The 26101-nt window shown below is 42.9% G+C and overlaps 1 protein-coding gene across 2 annotated transcripts; it reads left to right on the forward strand.

Moving 5' to 3' along the window:
* Positions 1-283: 283 nt before the first annotated feature.
* Positions 284-24564, forward strand: abcb5 (ATP binding cassette subfamily B member 5). 2 transcript variants are annotated; one of them, XM_088928550.1, is made up of 29 exons: positions 284-423; positions 1495-1566; positions 2063-2159; positions 2914-2974; positions 3634-3784; positions 4964-5042; positions 5390-5581; positions 8072-8243; positions 8584-8708; positions 9554-9731; positions 10346-10459; positions 10575-10685; positions 11290-11415; positions 11538-11741; positions 11863-12033; positions 12786-12947; positions 13534-13740; positions 13908-14057; positions 14685-14789; positions 15436-15513; positions 16102-16185; positions 16878-17081; positions 18624-18724; positions 19079-19219; positions 19612-19768; positions 20246-20443; positions 21420-21626; positions 22107-22253; positions 22418-24564. In XM_088928550.1, exons 2-29 carry the CDS (start codon positions 1524-1526, stop codon positions 22613-22615), a joined length of 3963 nt encoding a protein of 1320 aa, XP_088784676.1. In that variant the 5' UTR covers positions 284-423; positions 1495-1523; the 3' UTR covers positions 22616-24564. The 2 variants fall into 2 exon arrangements, with proteins under 2 accessions (XP_088784676.1, XP_088784677.1); XM_088928551.1 differs by lacking the exon at positions 284-423 and adding an exon at positions 959-1030.
* The last annotated feature ends 1537 nt before the right edge of the window (positions 24565-26101 follow it).

Here is a 26101-nt window from a genome sequence, read left to right on the forward strand (position 1 = left end):
ATAAACTGGATAGTCCAGGGTTAGTGACGAATAAAGTCTGGAAATTTGTTAGGTGTGTTTAAATTGAGAATCTGGATAGAAATGAAGAGGAGCTATTAACTAAAGAAACAATTAGTACTTGCAAAGACACGAGCGCCTTGAGGCAGCAGGTGAGGTGTCAAGCAAGCACTCTGTCAGACCTGACACCTGACACCTGAATCCTGACACCTGACACCTCAGTAGGTCTTATGTCACAGCTCATCCTGCGAAGTGGAGGCCACCGGTGGTTATAAAAGAATCATGTCACAGGAGCACACAGGTGGCGTGTAGCTGTCAGTTGGTCTAAAACAGACAGTGATACAGGAAGGGCTTGGACAGGCTATTACACAAACATCAATTTTATTTTCACAGGATTCTCCAGATCTGGCAAAACTGGATCTTGATGTGAGTGGGGTTTTTTTTGTGTAGATTTGTATTTGCGTAGTGTTTTAAGAGTTGTATGGAATCCCAGAGATTTGTCAAATATATCAAGTGGACTAACAGTAGCTTTTAGCCTGCAAGGATCCTAGAACACTGCTTTAGTACAGGAGGTGTAAATTGACAAACATACAGTTGTAGAAAAATATACTTACCTAGTCAACAGTTAAAGGAAAAATACTGTCAATTTTTATAAATCTTTAAAGAGAAAATATAACTGAAGAGCGATTTAGCTTTCCATTGCTTATCATTGTTGGTAGTTAAAGGGTTTTTTAAATGTCGTTTGTGTGATGAAATAATAACAGAGAAACAGGGTCACCTCAAGCGGAGCCTTTTCTATCAGATGCTGAGCTCCGGGACTTCTGAACATAATGTAGTATACTAGTATTCTATACTATGCTATACCACAAACACCTGGGCATTTAGTTACTTAGATGTCTACCTTCACACCTGAAGAAGGCTCCATGGCCGAAACATTGTGTTTTCTTTCTTCTCTTTTCAGCGTGGAATAAACCTATTGTTCCTTTGCAGCCTGCGCGTGCTGATGCAGCTACTCACCTGAACTACCTTTACTGTACATCAAGGCAGCTTGGTTTTTAGTAAAATAACAATATCTGATCAATATCAATATCACACATTTCTGGCATGGCTATTTTTTTAAATACTTTTCTCACACACACAGGCTATACACATAAATGAGATCTTGTTAAAGTTAGTTTTCCTGACATTAAGTGGTACTAAGTGTTTGAATAAAATGCTTTAAACACAAATGATGTTTGTAGCAGCTAATGACTTTCACTTTCATTGTTAAGATAATGAGAAACTACTTTGCATCGATTTGTTTGACATTTGTCTGGGGATTCACAAAATCTTGATTAAAGACATTCTGTAAATGAAGAGAAAATGTCAAGATAAAATCTAAAGATATTTTAGATAATCTTTTAAATTAAAAATTAACTTTTACATAGTACTTTTGACAATAGTGTAAAATGCAAACTAACCTTTGAAAGTAAAATATTATTGTAACTTGTACTTCAGGTATTCTGTGAAAACGTACACAAGCCAGAATGAAAGAAGATATGGATACCCAACATGAAGAGCCTCAATATGGTGGGTTTTATTGTTCTTTTAAACTATTTTAGTTTAGTTTATTGACCTGGGACAGTGAACAGCTCTTAAGTTGCTCCTTAAATTAGTTGTTAGATAAAAAACGAATTTACATCTCCAGTCAGCACCACCAAAGTGCAAGGAATCCATCAATCCATTTTCTAACCCCCTCTTCCAATATAGAGTCGCTGGGAAGCCAGGGTCTATATGGGCAAGCAACGGGCTCAAGGCAGGGTACACCCTGGATGGGACACCAGTCCATGGCAGGACACACACAGGCACACACTCACACCAGAACTATATTTCACTGAAGTCACTTACCAGCATGTCTCTGGGCTGTGGGAGGAAACCGAAAAGCCCGGTGAAAACCCACATGAATACAGGGAGGACATACAAGTCCATGCGGACAGCTCCCCAGGAATCGAGCACACGGCCCCAGCACTGTGAGGGAGCAACGGTAACCACTGTGCTAGCGTGACAGCTCACATTTCAATTGCAGATGTCATTCCTGATGGGTATAACAACCTGGCCTTCGTGAGCGAAGAGGAGCCCAAAGACGGGCCTCAGTCTGAGAACAAGGCTCTGCCCCAGTCCAGGTAGGATGAAAACTTTTTGCTGGAAAGTGCTACCCAGAATGATGCTGAAGTCAAAACTCTGGCTTCTATCAAGAAACTGCAGGTTGATATCATTGGTGAAAACAAGGCTCTAGTCCCGTTCAGGTTTTGTATCATGTAGTAAATTTGCCACTTGGGAGTTTAGTAACCCGAGTGTTGCCCAATCGGGAGTTATGTCTGCAGCACAGTGCATAGGAAGACCCAGAGAGAGAGTGGCTTTCACCCCGCAACCTCAGTCTGCTATGATTACTGCTCATTTCTCTAGCATGGATCAGGAGAATTACGAGTTTATGAGAGAAGATCAAATGGAGAAAACCATCTCGCTGTTTCCAGATTAGACATTTACTCTGCCCAGAACTGGAATTAGTCAAGTCATATGCTTTAGAATGTTACCAGTTGCTGCATTTTGATGATTTATACCAGATACAAATCCTGTTTTCGACAACTGCTGTCTGATTGATTTGTTTATGCAAACAGAGTATGCAAAATAAGAATCTTAGGAGATTTTTCCTGCTTGACACATATAATCCTTTTCATTAAAAAAGGTTATGTTAACTGACAACAAATGTTCATTTATACAGCAGGGCAATTAAACTGGGGATTTAAGGATTGAGTACCGTTTTGCCTAAGAATAGAACAGTCCACTGTGTTTGGAAATCGCCAGTCCTGGCCACTACTCCACACTGCATCCTGTATACTGCATTGTGTAAATACACGGTTGACTTGTATCTTTTAGAAAGAAGAAGAAAGAAGGTGCAAAGAAAGAGCCCCCTAAGCTGGTTGGATTTTTCAGTCTGGTCAGTGTCATACTCCCCCTCTGTCTCTCTGTCTTCCATCTCTTCTCCCACTCTGTCTTATATAGAAACGGGGAATTAGGGAAACCCCAGTCAGGAGGGCTGCCTCTGTGCTGTTGAAAACTCTTGTCTGGATAAAGCTGCCCAGAATGTTGTTGAAGTCAAAACCCCTTCAAGAGACACCTGAATGAGATGCAAGGACCTAGCAAACAGGCTAGAATGGGCTTCCTCTTGTTTGAAACTATCCTTGTGAATTTACTGTTCGAACTCATTTACCTTTAATTCAGTTACTTTGTTTCACAGTGTCTCCCATATTTTCACTGCAAATCACCTGAAATACCTACAAAAGCCCTCACATACTTAAGTAAATATGAGCTGTAGAACTGACTGTAGGCATAGTATGGAACTTGCTGGACATAAGAGCAGAGATGCTTTGCTGAAATTTGAGCCAACTTTTTCCTGATAAGCACTGCAAATTCCAGACAACCTTTGACACTGTTTCGCACAGTCCTGAAAGTACTTTAAGGAATCAGGCTGTTTTCAGGCTGTGGCTTTGTGTCCTAGCACACTTGTCTCAGATCAGAGTTGCACAACCAGCTGGTATTTACAGCTGGGCTGCGTGTGAGCTGCTCAGACAGTGCCTGTTTCCTGTGGGCTTGCAGTTTCGCTATGCGGACGGCTGGGACATTGTCATGATGATACTGGGCTTGATCTGTGCTGCAGCCCATGGTGTTGCCTTGCCTCTGCTGACTGTTGTCTTCGGGCAAATGACTGACAGCTTTGTCAAGAGCGGCTTACCTGTGAACATTACAGGTAAGACCCCTTTATTCAGCCACTGTGTTACTGTGTTGTAGATCTGGGTATCATTTCATCCTAAAGGTCTGTTGTTACACATCAGGCAAGCTGGTGCCCTGTTTTGCAAAATGCATTGTGGTGAAACATCATGTTGCTCTAAGTCTGAGCTCTTACAAAGCAGATGTACTGTAGATGACTTTTTGTTATGCGCGTAAATAGACATTAATATTTAAAAAATGTCATAAAGACTAGATTCACTTCCAGGACATTGAGCTGTCACTTTCCCTCTTGGAATATTTAATCTTTTCATGACACTGAAGGTGAAGGAGAGTATGATAGACCACCTAGCAAGCTCAACGGCTAGCACTTCTTCTTATTTTTACGCTATTATTATATAATATATAATAGATATTATATTATCTGTCATGTGCTCAGAGGGCTCGCTCACCTCAGCTGGCAAAGGCATACACACATGCAGGCTGAGCTCTGTGGTCACAGGTTCGAGCCTGGGTCTGGGTCATGTGTCTAGCTGACTGTGACTGGGAATCCCTTCTTTGGCTGAGCACCACCACAGATAGTGTGGGATTAATCCCATGGCGACACCTCACCCCACAGCGACACCTGCTGCTTCTGGGGAGCTTGCAGGCATGTGGAGCTGTCGGTGAGAGACACGCCTCTCCTTCGATCAGAGCTGAACATTCAGTACAGGGCTGTGCTGCCTGTGATGAGTTACAGCGCTGTGGGAGTCTGGTAGTAACTGCCCAGACCTGTTGCTACCTGTAGATACCTGAGATTCTTACTAGAAAAATCTGGACAATTAGCTACTAATTACCATACAGGACAGGAGAGCCTGCTCTTGTTAATAAGCCTTCTAAGGTTTACTTCTCTCAAATATGTACTGAAATTTGGTTCTGCTGAGATTAGCAGATGACACCTTAAACTGAGAGATTGATTTTAGATCTTTGTATCTGGAGATGATGAGTGTACAATTGCCTTGGTTCAAGAATCTTTCTAAAAATATTACAATACCTCTCAAATCCGTGTAAATATAAAAAGACAAACGTAAAATTCTGCCCATACCAAAATATTTTTTCATTACCAAAATTGTATTGATGAGATACCTTTGTTTGATGTCAATTAACTTTTTAAGAACATTGAAAACTGGTGAGAAAACAACACTTTATTCCTCTTTTCTAGGGAATTTCTCTAAGAACGTCTCATATAGCTTGCAATGTGACAAACTACCAGGCATTGATATTGAAGCTGAAATGACAAGGTAAATAAGCTGAATTTGTTGTACTGTACACTAATAGTGAGTTATAGAACATCTACCTCTCTCCTGTGATAAATACCACAAAATATCTTTTTGCCTTGTCCAAACCCTTCTCTTTATGGGTAATACAGAAAGCTGGAGTATAATCTTTTAACCTTATTGTCATCAATGCTAAATATTCCCTTTTACACATATACAGTATTTTTTACTGTTTTCCAGGAGTTATTTTATTGCTAGAAAATAAACTATCAATAAACTAACGAAGCTGAGAAAAGACTTGTTATTTTGCAGATTGAGTCCAATAAGCACAGTCTCTTTACACATTTTGACAGTATTGTTTTCTGTTAAAGGAATGCATATTACTTTGTTGGACTTGGTGCAGCTGTACTGCTTCTTGCAACAATTCACGTGATGATGTTCTTACTGGCTGCTGCAAGACAGACCAAAAGGATTCGTGACAAATATTTCCACGCCGTTCTTCATCAGGAGATGGGATGGTTTGACACGCATCAGATTGGGGTGCTAAATACAAGACTTACAGAGTAAGGATATCAGCTTTTTGAAAAGAAAAGAAGAGGCTATCTATTGGTGTCTTCTTTTAAGTGAAAGTGCTACTTAAGAACATAAGAACATGTTAGCAAGAGGAAGCCATTCAACTGGTCTTTCTCATTTTGTTGCTTAGTAACTAAGCAAAGCTATGATTAAATACAGCTATTCTTAAAAGCCTCGGCCTTCTGGCTGGACAGCCAGTTCCAGGTTCCCACAAACTGGCCAAGAAGCTTTTCCTAACCTCTCTCCTAAATCAGTAACAACCCTGAGTCCTTATTTCGCTACAGACTGTGAAATACCCCACCCATAGACCCCTCAGGACCTTATATGCAGTACTTGGATCAAATTGCCTTTTGATTTTAGACTGAAGAAGTTTAGGTCCCTTGACTAGTCTGTACATGACATCTCAAGAGACCAGGAATCTTTCCTTTTTATCAACATTTTTATTACTTGAAATGTTGAAAACATTTATAAACTTGTAAGCCACCAAAAAACTGTAATCAGAAGCCAGAACACAAGAGCCCCTCCTTCTCCTCCCCACGCTGTTCTTGAACAGAAGATTTGGTGAAGGTCAAATTGTACCCTCGTGCGTCCGCCTCCCCGCCTGCCACCACACCCCGGCGCTGCGCACATCATTTCCAGCTCCCCTTCCTCCATCGCAGCAATTCTCCCTGGCTCTTACCTCCTAAGTGTGAACTGAACTACCAGGAGTCATGCCTTCGGCTTTTCTTAGCTAAATTTCTAAGGCTGCAGCTCAGTCCGTCATTAATGCCGATTTGCACAGTCAGCCTTAGACTGGGGTGATTCACCTGGCTGAGCAGAACCACAACTGTCAGAACCTCCCTGCTGACGAGGGGTGGGCCAGGGAGCTGCTGCAAGGGCGAAGATGGAGCGGGAATGAGTCAGCAGAAAGTGTGGTATTTACTGTAAACATGTGGGCAAGCCTAGGGGCTTGACCTCCTTCTGGGCTGTTTAAAACTCTTCACGGTCGGTGAGAAGTGTACTCGATTATTCTAAATGAGGCCACCGAAGTCAATTGTGAAGCTTGAGCATAAGACCCCTGGATTTCAATTCCACACATTTTGCTCTGTACCCAAGAGTTGCAATGCTTTGTTGTTGCTTCCCCACCTTGTCTTGATGGGAAGGGCATGGAAGAGTCTGCACAAACACACAGATCCTTCTCGTGTGCGGACTCCTGCAGCTCAGGTGCACCCTTGTGAAATGTACAATGTATGTTGCTACTACCCGTGTGGATCGCTTTGCACTCATCGATCTTAAATTTCATTCGCCCCGTGTCAGCCCGGTTCATGACTGTGTTTAAGCCTCTGTGCAATTAGATCTATCCGCATAGTTAAAACTGATGATCAGAAACAACTAAAATATACCCCTTCGGAAAACCACTTCCAATTAGAGGCTGTGCCCGTTAAGACAGTGTGCCGTTCCCTGTTCGTTTAGCACTTCTCAATTCATGCACAGATATTTCCTTGTCTTCCTACTACTTTTAATTGGAAAATGAAGGGACCTTATCAAAAGTATTCTGAAAGCTTATGTATACAGTATGTTATGCTCTAGTGTTGTACACTGTTCAAGTGCTGGTTCAAAGAATTCCCGCAAATTAGCTAAACTTGACTGTCTCTTAAGAAGTCATTATTTTCTAAGCTTTCTTCAAATTTATCTCTCCCATTTCTAAATTTTTGCCTGTAAAAGAAATAGGACTTAAGCTACAGTTTGTTCCAAACCTTTTGGACAATTGTTCTAGAAATGGAGCATACATATATGCTTTATTATTATACTAAATTCCAAAGAACGTATGCTCTTTTTAACTCCACAAGAACAAATCTAAATATAGGGTCCAAATAAAGGTTCATAGTACAAATCTTTATGGTATGAAAATAGTATGAGAAATCCAGACCATAATTATTATTTTTATTTATTTGTTTAGCAAACATGCTTATCCAGAAATAACATAAAAAATATACAAAAACATTCAGTGCACAATGACACAAAAAACAAAGCATTAAGGCAGGCACACGACATATACAGTGGGTAAGCAAACAAGGATTGCAGTAAAGTAAGAATGCCATTGAATATAATAATCCAATGGTGTACCAAAGTGTCAGTACACAGTAGGTGAGGATCGTTATATGTAGGTGAGTTCACTTCCTGACATCTAGAAAGAATGTGGCGGTTTTTGCAGGTATTATGATATGATTTAAGGGGAAATTGTCTATGCTTATTAATGTAATTAATTCACAAAAAAAGACTGAAATGCTGATTGGAGGGACGTCCCCTCTCACTTTAAGCAAATGTTATCTTTGGGAGACCTCGCCAGAAGTCCACATGGTTTGCATGCAGTGTAAGTTGGGACAGTAGAGGGTGTGTGTATATTCAGGAGCACGTGATGTTGATGTATAGTATTCCAGCAAACTGGTCGTACTGTACCTAACTAAAGTACTATGTTTGTACCCTTTTGTGTCTCCTAGTGATATCAACACAATCAATGATGGCCTTGGAGACAAAATCTCTATATTTTTGCAAATGTTCTGCACATTTATAACAGGCATCGTCATTGGGTTTGTGTATGGATGGAAGCTGACTTTGGTCATCCTAGCAGTCAGTCCACTTTTGGCAGGATCTGCAGCTGCTTTATCTAAAGTAAGAAACTTTCCTATTCATCTCAACTAGAGGACAAGATCTGAATCCTTTACTTGTAAATTCACAATTCAGTGCCTTACAACAAAGGAACCGAATACACAGGCAATTTGTAGTGCATGACACCTCTCTCGTTTTATGATCAACATGTCAGTAACACTTAATTACCGCAAAGGAAAGCATCACTTTCTATAAACCTTTCAACCATTAATGTCCAGCTTTTTGTGATTTTATATGCAGAAGCGCAAGTAGCTGACATTTACTGAATGCTTGTCTGAAGTTATTGACCCAGAAATACATGGACCTCACAAACCTCATAAATCTTGCTTAATAAATATTGCAGATTTTGGGAACATTGACAAGCAAAGAGCTAACAGCTTATGCAAGCGCTGGGGCAGTGGCTGAAGAGATCCTGGTGTCGATAAGGACTGTCGTTGCCTTTAATGGACAGAAGAAAGCTGTAGAAAAGTAAGTTTGATCCATTCTCCATAGCACTGAATAATACAGGGGATTTTAAATAAGATCCAAACTTGTAGGACAAAGGGCGTCCTTTAATTTGTAAACCTTCTTACGTTCCTGTATTAGCTGTGTGAACTGTTCACATCTCAGGCTCTTAATAAGACGGATAATTATTGTTTTGTGAAGTGCAAAGTTATAGTTGACAGTCAGAGCTGGTGTAGGACAGTAGCAAGAAGGTTAGTGCTGCTGCATTTTAGCTACAGGGCTCAATCCTGCAGTGGATCATCTTCTGTCTGGAGTTTGCCTGTTCTCTCTGCGTTTGCATGTGATAGTGATGCTGGCCAGGTGACCTGGGGTCTCTGTATTGTGCTTAAGTGTGAGCACCCCAAGATGGACACTACCTTGTGGTTTCTGGATCGGCTCTGGGGCGTTGTAACAATTGCCAGGATTAAGGTGCTATCAGGTGAAAGACAGATTGTCATATCTGTACATACTACACTGACACTTGAGAAGTCAAGATATTATTTTCCTTAAAACAAATGTCAACGTGATCAGATTTGCTGACACTTTTTTACACATCAGTATTTTAATTATTATCTGTGTAAAGTTCGGCTTTATTTTTCCATGAAAATGCAATTAATCTGATTATTGATAATTAATTAAGAGAATTATTAATAACCTAGGCGGTATCTAGGTAAAAATCCAAGGAAATATTTGTTGCAAATGAATCACTGATTTTTTAGGAAAAGAAAACCCAGTAATTTACCACTGGAACTCAGCGGAATACCAGTGTGACGTGATGGTGCTTTAGAAAACCGAAGATGATTTAGAAAATCGGGTTTTATTTGTTTCAGGTATGAAAGAAATTTACAGAAAGCCAAGGACTTAGGAGTCAAGAAGGCAATCACAACCAACGCCTCCATGGGGCTCACTCAGTTCATCATATTCGGATCCTACGCTCTGGCCTTCTGGTATGGAACAAAATTGTCTGTAGATGAGCCTGAAAACTACTCCATTGGGAAAGTCTTAACGGTAAGTTGTGAGAAGAAAGAGTATCAGTTGTGCTAGCATAGCCTTGAGTCTCCCAGGTGTGTTTTGACACTCTTCTGACCTGCTGCAAAGACTTATGGGAAGAGTTGTGATTTTAAGGGCTGTTGTTTCGGAAGTGTGATTGCTCAGCAGAGGGAAGAGAATATCCTGCCCAGAGGGGAATAGTACGCAGACTGAAACTCGAACTAGACGGCCCGTGGAAACTACAGGGAAGCACGTTGAAAATTGAGAACTGGAGACGCTTTCTTACACACAAGGCTGGACAGGCCTTTGTTCAGTTTGCCTCTAGAAATGACCTGGGCTGAATGGCCGCCTGCCGATGTATTTTCAAAATTCACTGATCTTCCCCATCTGAAGCGAAACATCTAAAATGTGAATTCAGTTTCTTGTGCAATCAGTTTAAATAAATTGTTGTCTGCACTTAGTTGTATCTCCCATTGGCTCCTAAGATTATTACTTTGCTTTTCCTCAAGGTATTTTTCCTGCAGGGCTCTCCTACATGTTCCCTTAGTCTTCGAGTGCTGAACACGCTGGTGTGGGCTTCCCTGCCAGTGGTATTCACTTGTGCACAGACAGACAGTGTCGGCTTCTTTCAGGTCTTCTTCTCTGTGATGATCGGTGCCTTCTCGCTGGGCCAAGCAGCGCCAAACTTGGAAAGCATCGCTAATGCCCGAGGAGCTGCCTATGAAATCTACAGCACGATTGATTCGGTACGCATGTCCAGTTATACGTACAGCACATGATACATTCTACTGGCGAGGAAAAAGATTTTTAGTGTTCGGCCTCAGTTACCACTGATGCTTTAATACCACTGCTCTCTTGCAGCCACATCCAATCGACAGCAGCTCAAAGGAAGGCTATAAACCCGACAGCATACAAGGCGACATCGAGTTCAAGAACATCCACTTCTGCTACCCCTCCAGGAAGGATGTAAAAGTAAGTTGTGAATCTCAGACAGAACCTGCCAGACATCCCAGGTTAGACTCCATCCCTTTCGTTAACAGCATCACAATTATCCACACAAAGAATCCTGGAATATGCACATCGTCCCTCTCATGTTTATTTGTGAGGTTTGAGCGTCAGCATGCGTTGGCAGCAAAAAAAAAAAAAGGAAAAATTGAGCTTATGCTGAAAAGTAAAAATGAGAAAAAACATTTGGGTGCTGAGCCTTCTTCGGGTGAGAGGGTAATGTTGAGGAAATGTAAAGCAGGGAGAAAGAAAGACCCTACCAGGTGAGAGAGGACACACAGGAGAGAAATAGAGTCTACACGAAGGTACAGACACATTCATTTTGTGTTTCACCTTCTCCAGAGTTATCCCGTTCTGTACGTTTTAGAATTTACAATTATCTTAGCTAAAGGATCTGTTAGCATGCGACTGCTGTATAAATCTGAAAAACATTTTTAAAAAAGAAAAGCAGTCCATTTCCTTTGCACGGTGCTCATACTGGCAGTTTCCCTGTGCATATTTACAATAGTTCATTACAAGGAACCCGGCGGGGTGAGAGTACTGTGCTGTCAGCCGCTTCATCTCCTCCTAGATTCTTCAAGGACTGAGCCTGAAAATTGAGCGAGGGAAGACGATAGCCCTGGTCGGGGCTAGCGGCTGTGGGAAAAGCACAACCATTCAGCTCCTGCAGAGGTTTTACGACCCTGACGCGGGAGAGGTAACAGCCTTGTCACTGCCGCTTGTCTTACAATCCCGATCCACGTTCACGCGTGGCGTGGGGGGGGGGGGGGTTGGTGTGAGCAGGGTTAACCAACAACCCCTCCCAAAAAAAAACCCCAGGTCACCCTGGACGGGCGCGACATCCGCTCGCTCAACTTGAAATGGCTGCGGGAGAACATCGGTATCGTGAGCCAGGAGCCCGTGCTGTTCGCCACCACCATCGCGGAAAACATCCGCTACGGCAGGGAGGACGCGACGGACGAGGACATCGAGCGGGCGGTGAGGGAGGCCAACGCGTATGACTTCATCTCGAAGCTCCCCGACGTGAGTGTGCGTCCTCGCCGGTCCAGCTGCGGAGGCACCGCGCCCGCCGTCCTGGCCCTGCTTTGCTGACGGGTTTTTTCCCCTCTTTCTCCTCCCCCTCTTACAACGCGAACACCGACAGAAGCTCAATACGATGGTTGGCGAAAGGGGAGCTCAGCTGAGCGGGGGCCAGAAGCAGAGGATCGCCATCGCCCGCGCTCTTGTCAAGAACCCCAAAATCCTGCTCCTGGACGAGGCCACGTCCGCTCTCGACACGCAGAGCGAAAGCATTGTGCAGACAGCGCTGGACAAGGTCGGGCTGACCTCACCCGCGCGTCGACTTCTTCTTCTTCTTTTTCTTTATTGAGTTTGGGTTTTGTACATTACAGTGAACGTCACATGATGCAGGCTTTGTGCTGTCTTTCATAAACGGCAAAGATCTGAACAAAAGTGCACCCAAAGGAATTGCTTTAGTCCTAAAAAAATACTGGGGCTGTGAAAAGTATAATCAAAACATCTGTGATTTAAGGGGAACATACAACTGCTTATTACATTTTTGCAGGACTTAATTAAGTCAATTCAGTTGAATACAGTATGAAATTTTAACCAGATCTCCATGTGATTGAATCTGGCTCTACCAAAACCACCTTCTCCAGTGAAAGAGCTTCCTACTGGGTTCTTAACACACACTCTTAACACTCTTAATCTGCTCAGCCCTGCATTCTGAGCAAATGGTGGATCTGGTGACCATGCATCTGATGCGAAAAATGATCATTACGCCAAAATTGAATAAAAAGAGCTGTCAATGATCACGTTTGTTCCCCTTTTTATCTTGAGTAAGAGTTGTAACTAAAGTCAGTTGTTTTTTTTAACACACGGAGACTTTGGATCATTATGTGGTTAAATGTGCTATAGCCTGCATTCCATTTTAAAATGACTGAAATTCTTTGCACTTTTCCAAAGCATGCCAAAACAACAATTTAAGCTCAGTAAACAGAAGCTCAAAGTTGACAGTGAAAGTCCACACGTTGCAGAGAAAAGGAGCTGTCTCTTTCTCTAACCTAGGCAAGAGCCGGTCGCACCACCATCGTGATTGCCCACCGCCTGTCCACTATCAGGACGGCAGATGTCATAGCTGGGTTCTCCAGCGGAGTGGTGGTTGAACAGGGAACCCACAGAGAGATGATGGCCAAGAAGGGGGTCTACTACTCCCTTGTTATGCAGCAGGTAATGATTTTAACCTACTCAGTGGATTGGCTTGTACACAGGAAACTACAGGAAAGCGCATTCGCAGCTGAAAGCAAGAGGCCCTGTTTGTGTTTACACAAAGAGTTGTGGGGGTGTGACACAACCTACCCCGCCATGCTGCTGAAACAGACTCCCTGGCTTCTTTCAGGGAGGGCTTGGACGAGATCCTTGGATTGCTGAGCTGGTCGCAATGCATCGATCTTGTAACTTTATGTTCTTGTCATGGTTTTTGGAGAAATGTTTTGACATTTTTTTGGAGGTTTACTAATGTAACAAAAGAGTCTAAATAAAATCCAAACTCAAGTATTTTTGCATAGAAGCTTAAATTTGATATGTTTTATTTTTTTTAATTGTATGATAATGCAAACAAAACAGAGAAGTAGTGCAGGCGCTAATGACAATATCTAAAATTAATCTAAATCTAAATCTAGATCTAAATCTAGATCTAAAATTCAAACAAAGTGAGCACAGCAGGTGGGAGGTTTTTAGACACAAAGGAAAATAAAATACAGCCTTATTTCTGCCCCCAGCATTAAATGCTTTCCTCCCTTGTTGACTGCTTAAGAGTTCAGGTCACATTGAGGAAGACAGTGAGGGAAGCACATTCTCGTTTGACGATGAAGCATCTGAAGATGAGCCAGAGCTTGTGAATAATGGAGCGTCCCAGGCCAGCATCTTCCAGAGAAGCAGCTTAAGACGCAGCAGACAAAGCGTGAGGAGATCAGCCAAAACCAAACTGAGAAGGAGGAAAAGAGGGAAAAAGAAAAAGGAGGTAAAGCTACATGTGCACAGTGCTACAAAAGACACATTTTCCAAAACCTGAATTGTTCTTATACGTTCTGGTATGGCGATTGGAGGTGAACGAGACGGACTGAGACTTTCTGTTTAATGCTACTCGAAGGAATGTTATTTCCAGTTAAAACATTACTCTACTTCCAGGAAGAGGAAAGTCTCCCAGATATCCCATTTGGTAAAATCCTGGAAATGAACAAGCCGGAGTGGCCCTACCTGGTGATAGGGTGTGTAGCGAGTTTGTTTGGAGGAGCGGTTTACCCCTGTGTGGCCATTGTCTTCTCCAAGATCATCGGAGTAAGTGAGGCATGCTGTCCCACCTTTACACCAAGGCCTGAAGTCTGTCTTTTCCGGATTTCACTTTAGTGCTCCTTATTTATTTCAGTTAATGTCAAGTTTTACAGTCTTACAGGCTTGCTTATTTACATATGTAAAATGAAAAAGCAAAAATGAGGCAACTAAGAACAGAGTTAATGCAAACCTGGAGGCAAAGCTGAAAACTGCTGCTTCATACTATTCATTTAATGAACGTACCGAGGTTGTTGTTAAAAAAACAATATTTCTAGTTCAATCTTAATGTTTTTGCTCTTTCAGTTGTAGTTATTTTTTTAACTTCATAATTGGTTGCATAATCTATCAATACACTGATTACATTACAACTGAATATGATTGTGCAAATTTGGGAGCATCTAAACCACAATTGTAACCAAATTAGACATGAAACACATTCATTATATTCATAAAACTAGTAACCTTTAACGAGTAACTTTCATTTCAGCATCGGTGAAAGGTATCATTATGTCTATCTGCGAATAAATATATTTTAATCATTGAAATGGTTCTTAAATAGGTAAATAAAATTATTTTAAAAGTATTGTACATAGATTTTCTAAATCAGCAGTATATTTTGTTCCCTTTTCATAGGTTTTTGGCGAATTGGATCCTGACGTCAGAAGAGGAAAAACAACCTTATTGTCACTGATGTTTCTTCTAATTGGAGCAGTTGCTTTTGTCACTTACTTTTTAGAGGTATGTACAAGGTAAAACAAAGGACATACAGTTAATAGAAGACAATTATGTTCAGGAAGGACAGGAGATAATGCAGCATCACACAAGCTAAAATTAATTCTGCAGCTGGGTTTTTAAATTCTCCCTTAAACTGAAACTAACTTTTATCCAATTAATATTTATTTGGCTCATTCATAATAATAAAATATGCCTCTATGAGATCTGCAAAATAATAATTTCAGGTGTCTTTGTTTTGTTTTTGAAGATCGGTCTTCTTTTTTGAATGAAAGACTGAGAGTGTTATCGTTAAATGCATGAATCGTTGAATGGTCATTAGGAGAACTGCAGTAGTGTTATTATAGTGAATATTTCACAACTAGGCCCTAGTGTACTCAGCATGTCATAGAGCCATTGAAAATTTGATACTGCAAATCTGCCCTAAGATTCCCTGGTGCAGCTAAGCTCTCTTTTCTCCTGCCTGCCTCTCTTTTGCCTCCACCTCACTGGAGCAGTCAAACTCTCACGCCACATTCAGGCCAGTCCAAGTACAGACCCGTTCTGAGCCGAAACAAAGAAAGAGCGCAGAGCAAAGCTCTTGGGGAAAAGAAAGTGATGGTGTACAAGGAGTCTGTTTCATTGACAGGACTTGTTTTTCATTCTCCTGCAGGGTTTCATGTTTGGGAAATCGGGAGAGATCCTCACGATGAGGCTGCGGTCCCAGTCCTTCAAAGCCATGATAAGACAGGTAAGGCGGCCAGGCTTGCATCTGCCATTCAAAACGCAGTGACGTGGAAAGCATATAGAGGAAAGAAAAAAAGATATGATTTACCAGCTCTACACAACAGTATGTGCTTTGACACATTAGAGTAATGGTCATTTCAAAGGACCATGTCTGCTAGCAGTGAAAGCATTAGCAGCCTGCAGACTTCACCACCCCAGTTTCTTGGTGGAAACGAACAGCTGTCTTAGTGGCTGCTTGACAGAGAATTAGGCTCACAGAGTCGTGGTTTGAGCGAGGGCTAGTAATAGGTATGTAGGAGCTCAGATAAGCAGCTGCTGTTTTATTCGTTGACATGTAGAGAGGGTTAGATTGTTACTTTTCACTTCCCGCAGAAGCTTTGCAGCCCCCACAAATGTCACACATGTAAAAGAAAACGACCCTTATCTCTTCAGTGCCAACAGGATTGCAAGGACCAGCGGCAATATTTAACTTCTTGTTTCATCTTTTACCTCTTTTTTCTGTCTGTTGCATTTTTTTTTGTTTTTGTTTTAAGGCAGCATTGATTGCACTGTTTGAATGGTCAGAATGTCAAACCATTTTTTTGTTCAACAGGACATTGGCTGGTTTGATGACAACAAGAATGCTGTGGGCATTTTAACTACCAAACTTGCAACCGATGCATCACTTGTGAAAGGGGTAAATGTTTTATTCTGATGCATATTTTTCATCTAATCAGTTGTACTTTTGAAAATGTGATTGGTGATTATGATTATGTTTTGTTATATAGCCACAATTGCTTTATGAGTCCTAATTCGGTCAAGAGAGAACTAGCAATGCAGACTTGCTGGTCACAAAGCTATTTGTCCTTTTGCAAAGCTCCACAGTGCCTGACAGGAGAGTTAGCATGTATTGGAGGAGCGGGGTCTCTCTCAATGATGTCACCACAAGAACCTGTCAAATCACAGGAGTCACTCTTTTACCAGAAAGCCAAGAGAGTCTAGGCTGGCTAATCACAGCTCTACATCAGCTGCACTTGGACAATTGTGATCCAGGCTAGAACCAGTGACTCTGGGGTCTTGCAGTTCCTTTAATGCCACTCACAGGAGGCACTATATCTATTTAGAGTTTAATCAGATTTATGACTTTCCCTTGATTCCAGGAGCAGGGAAACAAAACTGAATACAGCTGGGAATGTTAAAGTTCATAAAACTAAATGATATGAATGCTATAGTTGAACAGGATGTTTTTCACACATCATGGAATTAAGAACACCAGTCATTTCATTACCATCACCTGTAAATTTAATTTTGTTGGTATTTAATGGATGTTTTTGCATTTGTTAAAATCAGATAATTGTATTAACATGTTGCTTTTTGTCTTCGTTATAGGCTGCTGGAGCAAGACTTGGCTTGGTTACAAGATTGCTGTGCAGCCTGACAATTGCCATAATAGTTGCTTTTGTTTTCAGCTGGCAGTTGACTCTGCTAATCCTGGCTTGTGTTCCATTTCTGGTCGGAGCAAATATCATTCAAATGAAGTCAACAGCAGGACATGCCTCCAAAGATCAGAAATCTTTGGAATTATCTGGAAAGGTACTACGATTCAGATCTGTACAATTTACATGGTTATCCACATCACAAAAGACTGCTGTCTGACAAAACAGAATACCTTTATGAAAATGCAGTTTCAGAAATTATACTGGGTGTTTTATATGAAGAATGCTTACTGGTCATTAACAGACGTTTGGGAGGATGTTAAATTCTTATGTTGCACTTCTACTCCGCTACATTTAAATAATCCCTGATTGCGCACAACTCTACACCCATCTTATCTAGCACTTGACATGCGGTTTCATCAAAGACAAACGTGTTTCACACTTGCATTACCAAGATCTTACCTTTGTCATGTTTGTCTCCTACAGGCTAGGACCGAAGTTACATCCTCTCAAACTCTCCACACAAAACAAGTGGCTCTGCTCTACAAACTGTCATGCTTTTCTTTCAGTTTTCCTGATGTTACCAACCCTCCCTAGGACTCCAAACAATCACAAGGCTTCATATCCCTTTTTCCCTTCCTCTTCTCCTGGCAGAGTGTCCAAACCAACAAGCATATGGTCCCAGCCTATATTGATTTTCTCATCTCTCCCCCTTTTCCCAATCCTTCTTTTCCCTGTCCCCGCTGGAGCCACCCCTTGTTGCTCACGCTCATTCCTTCCAGAGAGCTCAAGTGCACTGTGTCAGTCTGCATTTGGTCTGGGCCTCCTCCTTGGCCCACTCCCTTACCCCCCCCCCAAGTTGGTGTCCAACTGGTGGAATGTCGGCCCTCGACTCTTCCCCCTCCCAAAGGTTCCATCATCAAACACAGCTGTTATTTCTTCTCTGGGGAGTTCCAACTTCCAACTTGGAATCCTCATCCACTAGCAAATTTTAGCAAGGGGTAACCCTCTTCCTATTTCTGTGTAAGGCTACTCCGAAGCATCTTTCACTGCTCATACAGAGATGCAATCTCCAGCTAGCCACAGTTAGTGCCGCCACCTGTTGGCTGACTTTCTCCTCCATCAGCTGCATCACATGTGCTTCTCAATTCCATAATTCCCCATCAGTGCACCTCTGAAAGTTCAAGTCTGTGTCCTATGTGCTTCTCGCTCAGTTTATCAGGTTATTGTGTTTTTGTTTTGGCAATCCTTTGTGTGGTTTGTGACAGTGCTGATCTTCAGCCACCCCTGCTATTTCTTCAGCAAGCCAAGTTAATGCCAAAGTATTTAAGTACACTATCTGTTTATATTCGCTGTGTCATTATTAGAAATGAAATATGGGCATTTTGAGTGTCATTAAGACAAAAGTAATCTTGGAATCAAATATTATCTCTTCACAAAAAAAAACATGCAACTGTACATGTTTCTTGTCAAAATAGGGAAGCATTTTACAGGTTGCTATATTTTGCTTTTCATTCTATTGCACAGTGTGGAGATGTGGACAATAGGAATCACGGAGAACAAAAAAATATGCACGTCAATCAATACAGATTCCATATTTGTTGTATCCATTGCTCTTTTGTATTGCTGTCTTTATGATAATAGCAAGAAATAAATCTATTCGTGCTCAGCAGCAAGTTTTGTATTTATTCTTTTGTAGATATCCACGGAAACAGTAGAAAATATCAGAACAGTTGCAGCTTTAACAAGAGAAGACGTTTTCTTTAAAAGGTTTCAAGACAGTTTACAACCACCATACAGGTAGGGACTTGCTATTGTGTAGATGTCCTGGGACAAAAGTTTTGTAATAATAATTATAATACAACATACGAGCTTCTCAAATTCTGAAGGAGCTTTTATTATTACACTGGAGACAAACGTTCAGGCAACCACTCTGATGAAGAGGGCATTTTGTGTTACTTTCCTCTTACTATCAAAACAAGTGAAATATCTTCTTTACTTTTGACCCACTGAATAACTACCCTACATTTACACAGTGAATAATTCCTTACAACTGGTAAACCTCTCAAGCTGCAATGTATAAAATTAATATTCAAAATGCAAAGTAAGAACCTTATTTAACCTTTCAAACTGAGTTCTGTTTCTGTTCTCCAGGGCAGCTCTGTGCAAAGCACCTATCTACGGCCTGACCTACGCCCTCGGTCAGGCAGTGCCATACTTTGTCAACGCTTCAATTTTTCGTTTTGGGGCTTGGCTTATTGCGCACTGTTATACGGAGTTTGAAAACGTGTTCTTGTAAGTACCGTATTTGATAAAAGTGCTCTTTGGAATCTATTTCTGTCGTCTAAAGAAGGAATTCATCACAACGTTTCTTGCAATGTGGTTGGTAGTAGTTGGCAGTACGTTTACTCAGAGCCTTGGTACAATCTGAGCTTTTCAAGATCTGCAATATCCCTTTTATCAGATCATCACTCTTGAAAACATAGACAGCCCTCGAAAACGCCTCATGGATCCAGGATCACCTACGGCACTTAGTATGTTGAAGTGATAGGAGAAGGAGAGTTCCATTCACAGTGTGGAAAATATTTTTGCAGGCATCTTTGAGCTAAAACCCAAATTAGTGGATAAATATTTTCGCGGCTCACTCTCTGCCCTCCCCTGCTCACGATGTGACGTTGCCTTGCCAGGGTGTTCTCTGTGATAGTGTTCGCTGCGATGAGTATCGGACAGTCCTCTTCGTTTGCCCCAGACTTCGCCAAAGCAAAGGCCTCTGCCCAGAGAATAACTCAGCTGCTTGAGAGAAAACCAGACATCGATATCTACAACGAAGGAGGGGAAAAACCAGTAAGTAGCTCAGGAAAAGGAGCAAATGTGCAGTTAACACCAAAAGTACTCAAAGACTGTGGGAAACACTCAAAGAAATCTGGAGAAGGCACATACAGTATATCTCTGCGGTATATGCAGTAGTGGAAATACTTATAGAAACAGAATAAAGCAGTATGTTCTCTTTCTTCTTTTTTTCAGCATGGAATAAACCTATTACTTGTTCCTTTGCAGCCTACGCATGCTGACGCAGCTACCCACCTGAACTACTAAAGCAGTATATGATGTAAATTCTGCATTACAGATTAACAATGCTTGATGTTAAAATGAAAACCTAACACAGTATTAAAGTGACAAGCTTCTGTGCCACTGGTTGTCAGAACCCCTGGTTTAAACACATTACAAACTGTAAAACCTACCTATTGTTAAGAGATGTTCCAGTGCTTGATGAGAGGACAGAGCAATAATGCACTAACATGCCGATTTCTTGTGTTCCAGAGCTCTTTCGAAGGCAACGTTGAGTTCAGTAGTGTGCACTTCGCCTATCCCACCAGGCAGGGCGTGCAGGTTCTGCAGGGGCTCAGCGTGAAGGTGGCCAAGGGGCAGACGCTGGCGCTGGTGGGCGGCAGCGGCTGTGGGAAAAGCACGTCGGTGCAGCTGCTGGAGAGGTTCTACAACCCCGCGGCTGGACAAGTGGTAAGACACGGCCGTAGGTCAGCACCTTCGGAGGGCCAGCTGTTCCGTACGGATCGCACTCGGGCCGGAGCTCGGGCAGCTGTTCCGTACGGATCGCACTCGGGCCGGAGCTCGTCCAGCTGTTCCGTACGGATCGCACTCGGGCCGGAGCTTGTTGAGCTGTTCCGTACGGATCGCACTCGGGCCGGAGCTCGGGCAGCTGTTCCGTACGGATCGCACTCGGGCCGGAGCTCGTCCAGCTGTTCCGTACGGATCGCACTCGGGCCGGAGCTCGGGCAGCTGTTCCGTACGGATCGCACTCGGGCCGGAGCTCGGGCAGCTGTTCCGTACGGATCGCACTCGGGCCGGAGCTCGTCCAGCTGTTCCGTACGGATCGCACTCGGGCCGGAGCTCGTCGAGCTGTTCCGTACGGATCGCACTCGGGCCGGAGCTCGTCCAGCTGTTCCGTACGGATCGCACTCGGGCCGGAGCTCGTCCAGCTGTTCCGTACGGATTGCACTTGGGCCGGAGCTCGGGCAGCTGTTCCGTACGGATCGCACTCGGGCCGGAGCTCGTCGAGCTGTTCCGTACGGATCGCACTTGGGCCAGAGCTCGGGCAGCTGTTCCATACGGATCGCAGTTGGGCCAGAGCTCGGGCAGGCTCTTTAACTGAAATGGCTTCGTGCAAACGAATTAACAATACTGCTGCTCGCTGGGATATTTAGCAACCCGGAGCTCAGTGGTGGTTCCTTTTGCATGTTGTACCATCTTGATTGTGTCCACCCGAGATGGGTGAATATCAGGACCAATGGTGTGAGGAATAATGCAAGAAGATGCTGCTGAAAATGAAACACATATGCATTCCTCTATATCATGCAAAAATATAAAGGATCCAGAAACATGAAAGGAAACTGTGATATGTGTTGCATATTCTTTGTTGAAATAAAACATTTAACTCACAAATAAAAATAAACTTTTCTTTCTTTCGCCCTCTTAGCTTGTCGATGGCAAAGACACCAAGTCCTTGAACCTGGCCTGGCTCCGGGCCCAGCTGGGTCTGGTCTCCCAGGAACCCATCCTGTTTGACTGCAGCATCGCCGAGAACATTCAGTACGGGGACTGCAGCAGAGAGGTCTCCCAGCAGGAGATTGAGGAGGCTGCCAAAAGGGCCAACATCCACAATTTCATCCTCAGTTTGCCTCAGGTACCTGACTGGAGCCCTTGAGTCAAGAGACTTGGAGAGAATATTCAGAGGTCAAGTGAAATTCACTGTCTGATAACATCTACATGTCCAAACTTCCCAATGCATTGCAACATTTATTTTCAAGTGTACTTTTACTGCTTACACAGTATGGTACTGTAAATTGTTATGCAAACAATTGAAATTCAGCAGGAGTATAGGAGCCACCTCCTTTAACTAAGACTTTGATTTCTGAGCTCTTGTCATGTGAGATTTCCTCCCCAGAAGTGACATTTACTGCATATTTAAACCTCTACAGTGGCATTAATGTCAATTCTGTCTGACATCCAGTGACACTGTAGCTTATAAATGTAATTCTGTATTAGGCAACATTAAGTTTTCACAAAAAAACTATTAGTCTCTAATGTGTAATGTGCATTAGAGACACACCTTCTCCTTGGTCTCCATCCCTGTTTCCAAGAGTGTCTGTGTGTGTTTCTGCAGCAATACAACACGAAAGTGGGGGACAAGGGGGCGCAGCTCTCCGGAGGGCAGAAGCAGAGGATCGCTATCGCCCGCGCTCTGGTCCGCAAGCCGAAAGTGCTGCTGCTGGACGAGGCCACCTCCGCCCTGGACACGGAGAGCGAGAAGGTCAGTGCCTCCCCCTCCCCCCCTCCGCGACAGGCTGCGTTTCGCTGGGTGTCCACAGACCGCGCCGCCTCAGTGCAACGACACGCTAGGGGCTGAGCTCCACACTGCGCTGCCCGACAGCAGCTGGGTGGCTCCTAACCGAGTGCTGTGCCCTTCCTCGTCAGATCGTGCAGCAGGCGCTGGACGAGGCCAGGCAGGGACGCACCTGCATCGTGATCGCCCACAGGCTGTCCACCATTCAGAACGCCGACATCATCGCAGTCATCAGGGACGGGCAGGTGGTGGAGCAGGGCACGCACAGCGAGCTGATGGCCAGACAGGGAGCCTATTCCGCCCTGGTCAACGCGCAGGTTTCTGTCTAATGGGCAGTGTTAATTTACTGTGTAAGTCAAGGACTGGGTGCACGAGGATGTCTTCTATTAATGGGACCAGAAAACTCTGATTCTGCGAAGGCAGCAACAGAAGAACACCTGTTAATAGCAGGTGTAGTCTCCACTCAGGTTTCTTATTCGTTTAGGACATGTTCACTGTGAACCCGGGCAAATTAGAATGACTATATATTAATGGAGTTCACATGTCTCCTTATTCTGAGGGCAAGACGTGCTCAGAATCCCCTGAGCCAGAACCCCCAGTGTGTGCACTTATGTTTGTTACATACACTTGCATTTAACTTCTTCCACATCATCTCTTGGCTCAAATTATAACTGCTCTGTATTTTCGAAGCAGTTACTCATGGCCTAGCTACGGTGGTTGGCTCGTATAATCCATATGACGATTTCCATATTCAAATACAGTAACTGTTCAGTTAGCTGAAGCTGCATAAGTGTCCTTGTCCTGAGACTGCAACAGGCTTTAAGACACCTACACCTGGTGTAAGTAATCCAGCCAAATGCAGCAAAGAAACTTTTCTCTTAAAATGCCGATAATCAGAGGAACACTGTTGGACTGCAGTCCCCAGGGCAGGATCTGTGCAGCAGTGATTCAGGTCTGTCAGACACTCAAAACAAATGTAGCTCCTGAGGCACCAGTGTTGTACCTCTGCTGGAGGGAAATGTACAGTATGTAATATGCAATATAGTTCACAGATGACTTCACTGCTGACCTTGTGGGAGCTGATACTGAATATATTGTTCTACAGGACTGGCTTTTACTTGCTAATGAAATGAATAATTAAACTTTTACTACTTAACTGTATATTTTATAAAAGATTATTTCATAGCTTTTATAACACAGCTGTTACAGATTTTTTTTAATCTTATTCAAATGTTTTTAAAATTGCTATCTTTATACTTGTTACATTTTTGTGTTCGGCAATCACTAAAGATCACCAAAATGTATTCTAATCTATTGCTAATTTATAGTATCTGATATGTAGATGGTTATATACTGTATTATGCATAGAATTTATTTTTATATTCTATTACATGTTACAGTTATATGATCAGTATAATTTCTTTTTGTGATGGGGGCTGATTTGTTGTGCTTTATATGTTCCATCAATAGTTTGTATGTTTTGTCTGTGACATGAGGAAATGGCACACGCTGTACTATATCTTAAAATAATGCATACATACTGTACATATCTGAAAAGGAGGTTTTTGTGTTGTATATGTTTCTTTCTAAACAGGTGAAGAAGGATTTTTGTCAGAAAACGTTGTTCCTCAAAGAAGTGCTTTTTCAATTATTTAAGCCTTGTGTATAATGTACCATATATATATTTTTGTCAATTTTTATGCGATGCAGTTCGGCCTTCTCTTAAAACTATATAAACAGAATTTTTTTAATACTGCATACAGGTAGCAATCTTCTCTTGATAGGCAAGGTGTTCAGGACAAGAAGGAAGCAGAGCACAAAGGACGAGCCAGAAACCTTTGAGGCACTGCCCTAATGAATTATAGATGACAATGTGGAATAGAGCACTGAAGGTGCAGCTGTAGCTGTGCTGTGCAAGACTTTCTGCTGTTTGTTTCATCACTACTGTTTTAAACCAGCGGTTCAGTGAGAACTCAATCTGTAAAATCTGTTACCTTCTCAGGAGACTAAAGCACTAAAACATGAGTTCACACCCGAAATCCATGTTAGCGTGACTGTGAAAGTCAGAATGTTCTTTTTTTTACGTGCCAGCATTCATTTCTGTGTATTACAAAAAAGAAAATCGGGAAATGGGTCATTTGCCAGGTTTCGGTCGCTTAGTGAAATAACGCTATGTAGGCGATCTACTGTAGCATGTGTTTCACACAATGCACTTTAATCTCAAATGTGATGATAATGTTGACCAGTTGCATTAATAATAAAAATATATTAAAAGATATTACAGAAGATGAATAATTTAAAAGGATTATAACGAAAGGCGCTTTTCTCTGATGTCTAGGCAGCCGGTATCATACAGTATCAAACCAATCAGGAACAAATATCTGCCGTGCTGGGAAATCGTAGGGTCACACAGTGGCACATGGCGATTGGGGCCCTGGGCGCTACCATGGACCTGGGGTGCTGTCTGTGTGGAGTTTGCATGTTCTTCCCCCCCCCCCCCGTGTTCGCAGTGGGTTTCCTCCGATTGCTCCGGCCTCCTCCCACAGTGCAAACACGTGCTGGCAGGTCAGCTGGCTTCGGGAAACCTGGTCCTGGCATGGGTGTGTCTGTGTCTGTGGGTGTCCTGCACTAGACTGGCATCCTGCAGGGTGAACCCCGCCTAGTGCCCTTTGCCTGGGTGGATGGATGGAAATACAAGTCCACACCGTTTTTTAGCAGTGGGGGGTTTAGAGGATTTTAAAGCTAATAGCAGCCCTATGTCTTTTTTTTTCTCCACAATATCGTGTAAGCTGTACTTTTTGCAAATCAAGAACTGGGATCAAGGTGCTCAGAGGCCGCTCGCTGCCAAGACTCGTGGTCTCCGCTTGCCCTCTAGTGGAGGAACTGTGTCAGTGCGGCTTTAGAAGAAACATGGCGAGGGCTCCAGGAAAATCATTCCGGTATTACAGGTACAGAAGCGTAACAGTAAAAACCGCAAAGTAGGCTACCTCAACACGCCTGAGGACCTTTATCGGGTATAATGGATGTTTTAACAACAGCTCCTTGAAAGGGGAAAGTGTGATCTTCAGATGTCCTCTGGATCAGTTACAGCCAAGCAGTTTCAAAGCAGTCACGCACTTAAACATGTTTGGCAACTGGACAGAAAATAGAATAGGGGGATTCCTGGCCTGGAGGACTGAAGTCGTTTTGTAGCCACGGAATAAACTTCCCCAGTTCCCTTTAATCCGCACATTCGTGTGCATGTAATCATCGTATTTTCCTTTGCCGGTAGCTAACCTCCTCCTGCCCGTCACAAATTCCAGAACAGACACGAAATATTTTAAACTTCCGAGACAATAATTATTGTTTTTTAAGTTATAGAACAACAACAATGTCGGATCTTAAATCGTAGCGGCACTGAGTCAGTTGCAAACACCTGGAAGATTTATCACGGATTTTGGTGCTAACCACGGCGCTACCCCAGTTACTACTCGGGTCACATGTGGCTGCGCTGTATGTGAACGCAGGGGCACTGCTTCACACAGGTGTGCGCCAACAGGTGTGAGTCCGGCCCCTGCCTGTGAGTGCGATTAGTTCCACGTGGGGGATGGCAGAACAAAACAAACAGGTAAAAGTGTTTTCAAGGTAGCCGTAACCCATCTACTGAAAACAAGTAAGCAGTTTCTGGGTTGAAAGCATTTTCGGCATATGGTGTATTACTGATGTATCGTGATATTACAGCACCGATCACAAGCGTCATTCTGTGAACAGTCGTCTGATGATATAATCACCACCGGCCTAATCTGATCGACTCGGACATCAGGGTTAGGGTGTTC

Source organism: Atractosteus spatula, chromosome 12 (genome assembly GCF_055471065.1).
Source record: "Atractosteus spatula isolate fAtrSpa1 chromosome 12, fAtrSpa1.hap1, whole genome shotgun sequence".
Lineage (NCBI taxonomy): Eukaryota > Metazoa > Chordata > Actinopteri > Semionotiformes > Lepisosteidae > Atractosteus > Atractosteus spatula.

Coding starts and splice junctions, on each gene's coding strand:
- abcb5 (XM_088928550.1), top strand. CDS start 1,524: ATGAAAGAAGATATGGATACCCAACATGAAGAGCCTCAATATG. Junction 9,732..10,345: donor CCATTGGGAAAGTCTTAACG/GTAAGTTGTGAG, acceptor GGCTTCTTTCAG/GTCTTCTTCTCTGTGATGAT. Junction 11,742..11,862: donor TCATCTCGAAGCTCCCCGAC/GTGAGTGTGCGT, acceptor GAACACCGACAG/AAGCTCAATACGATGGTTGG.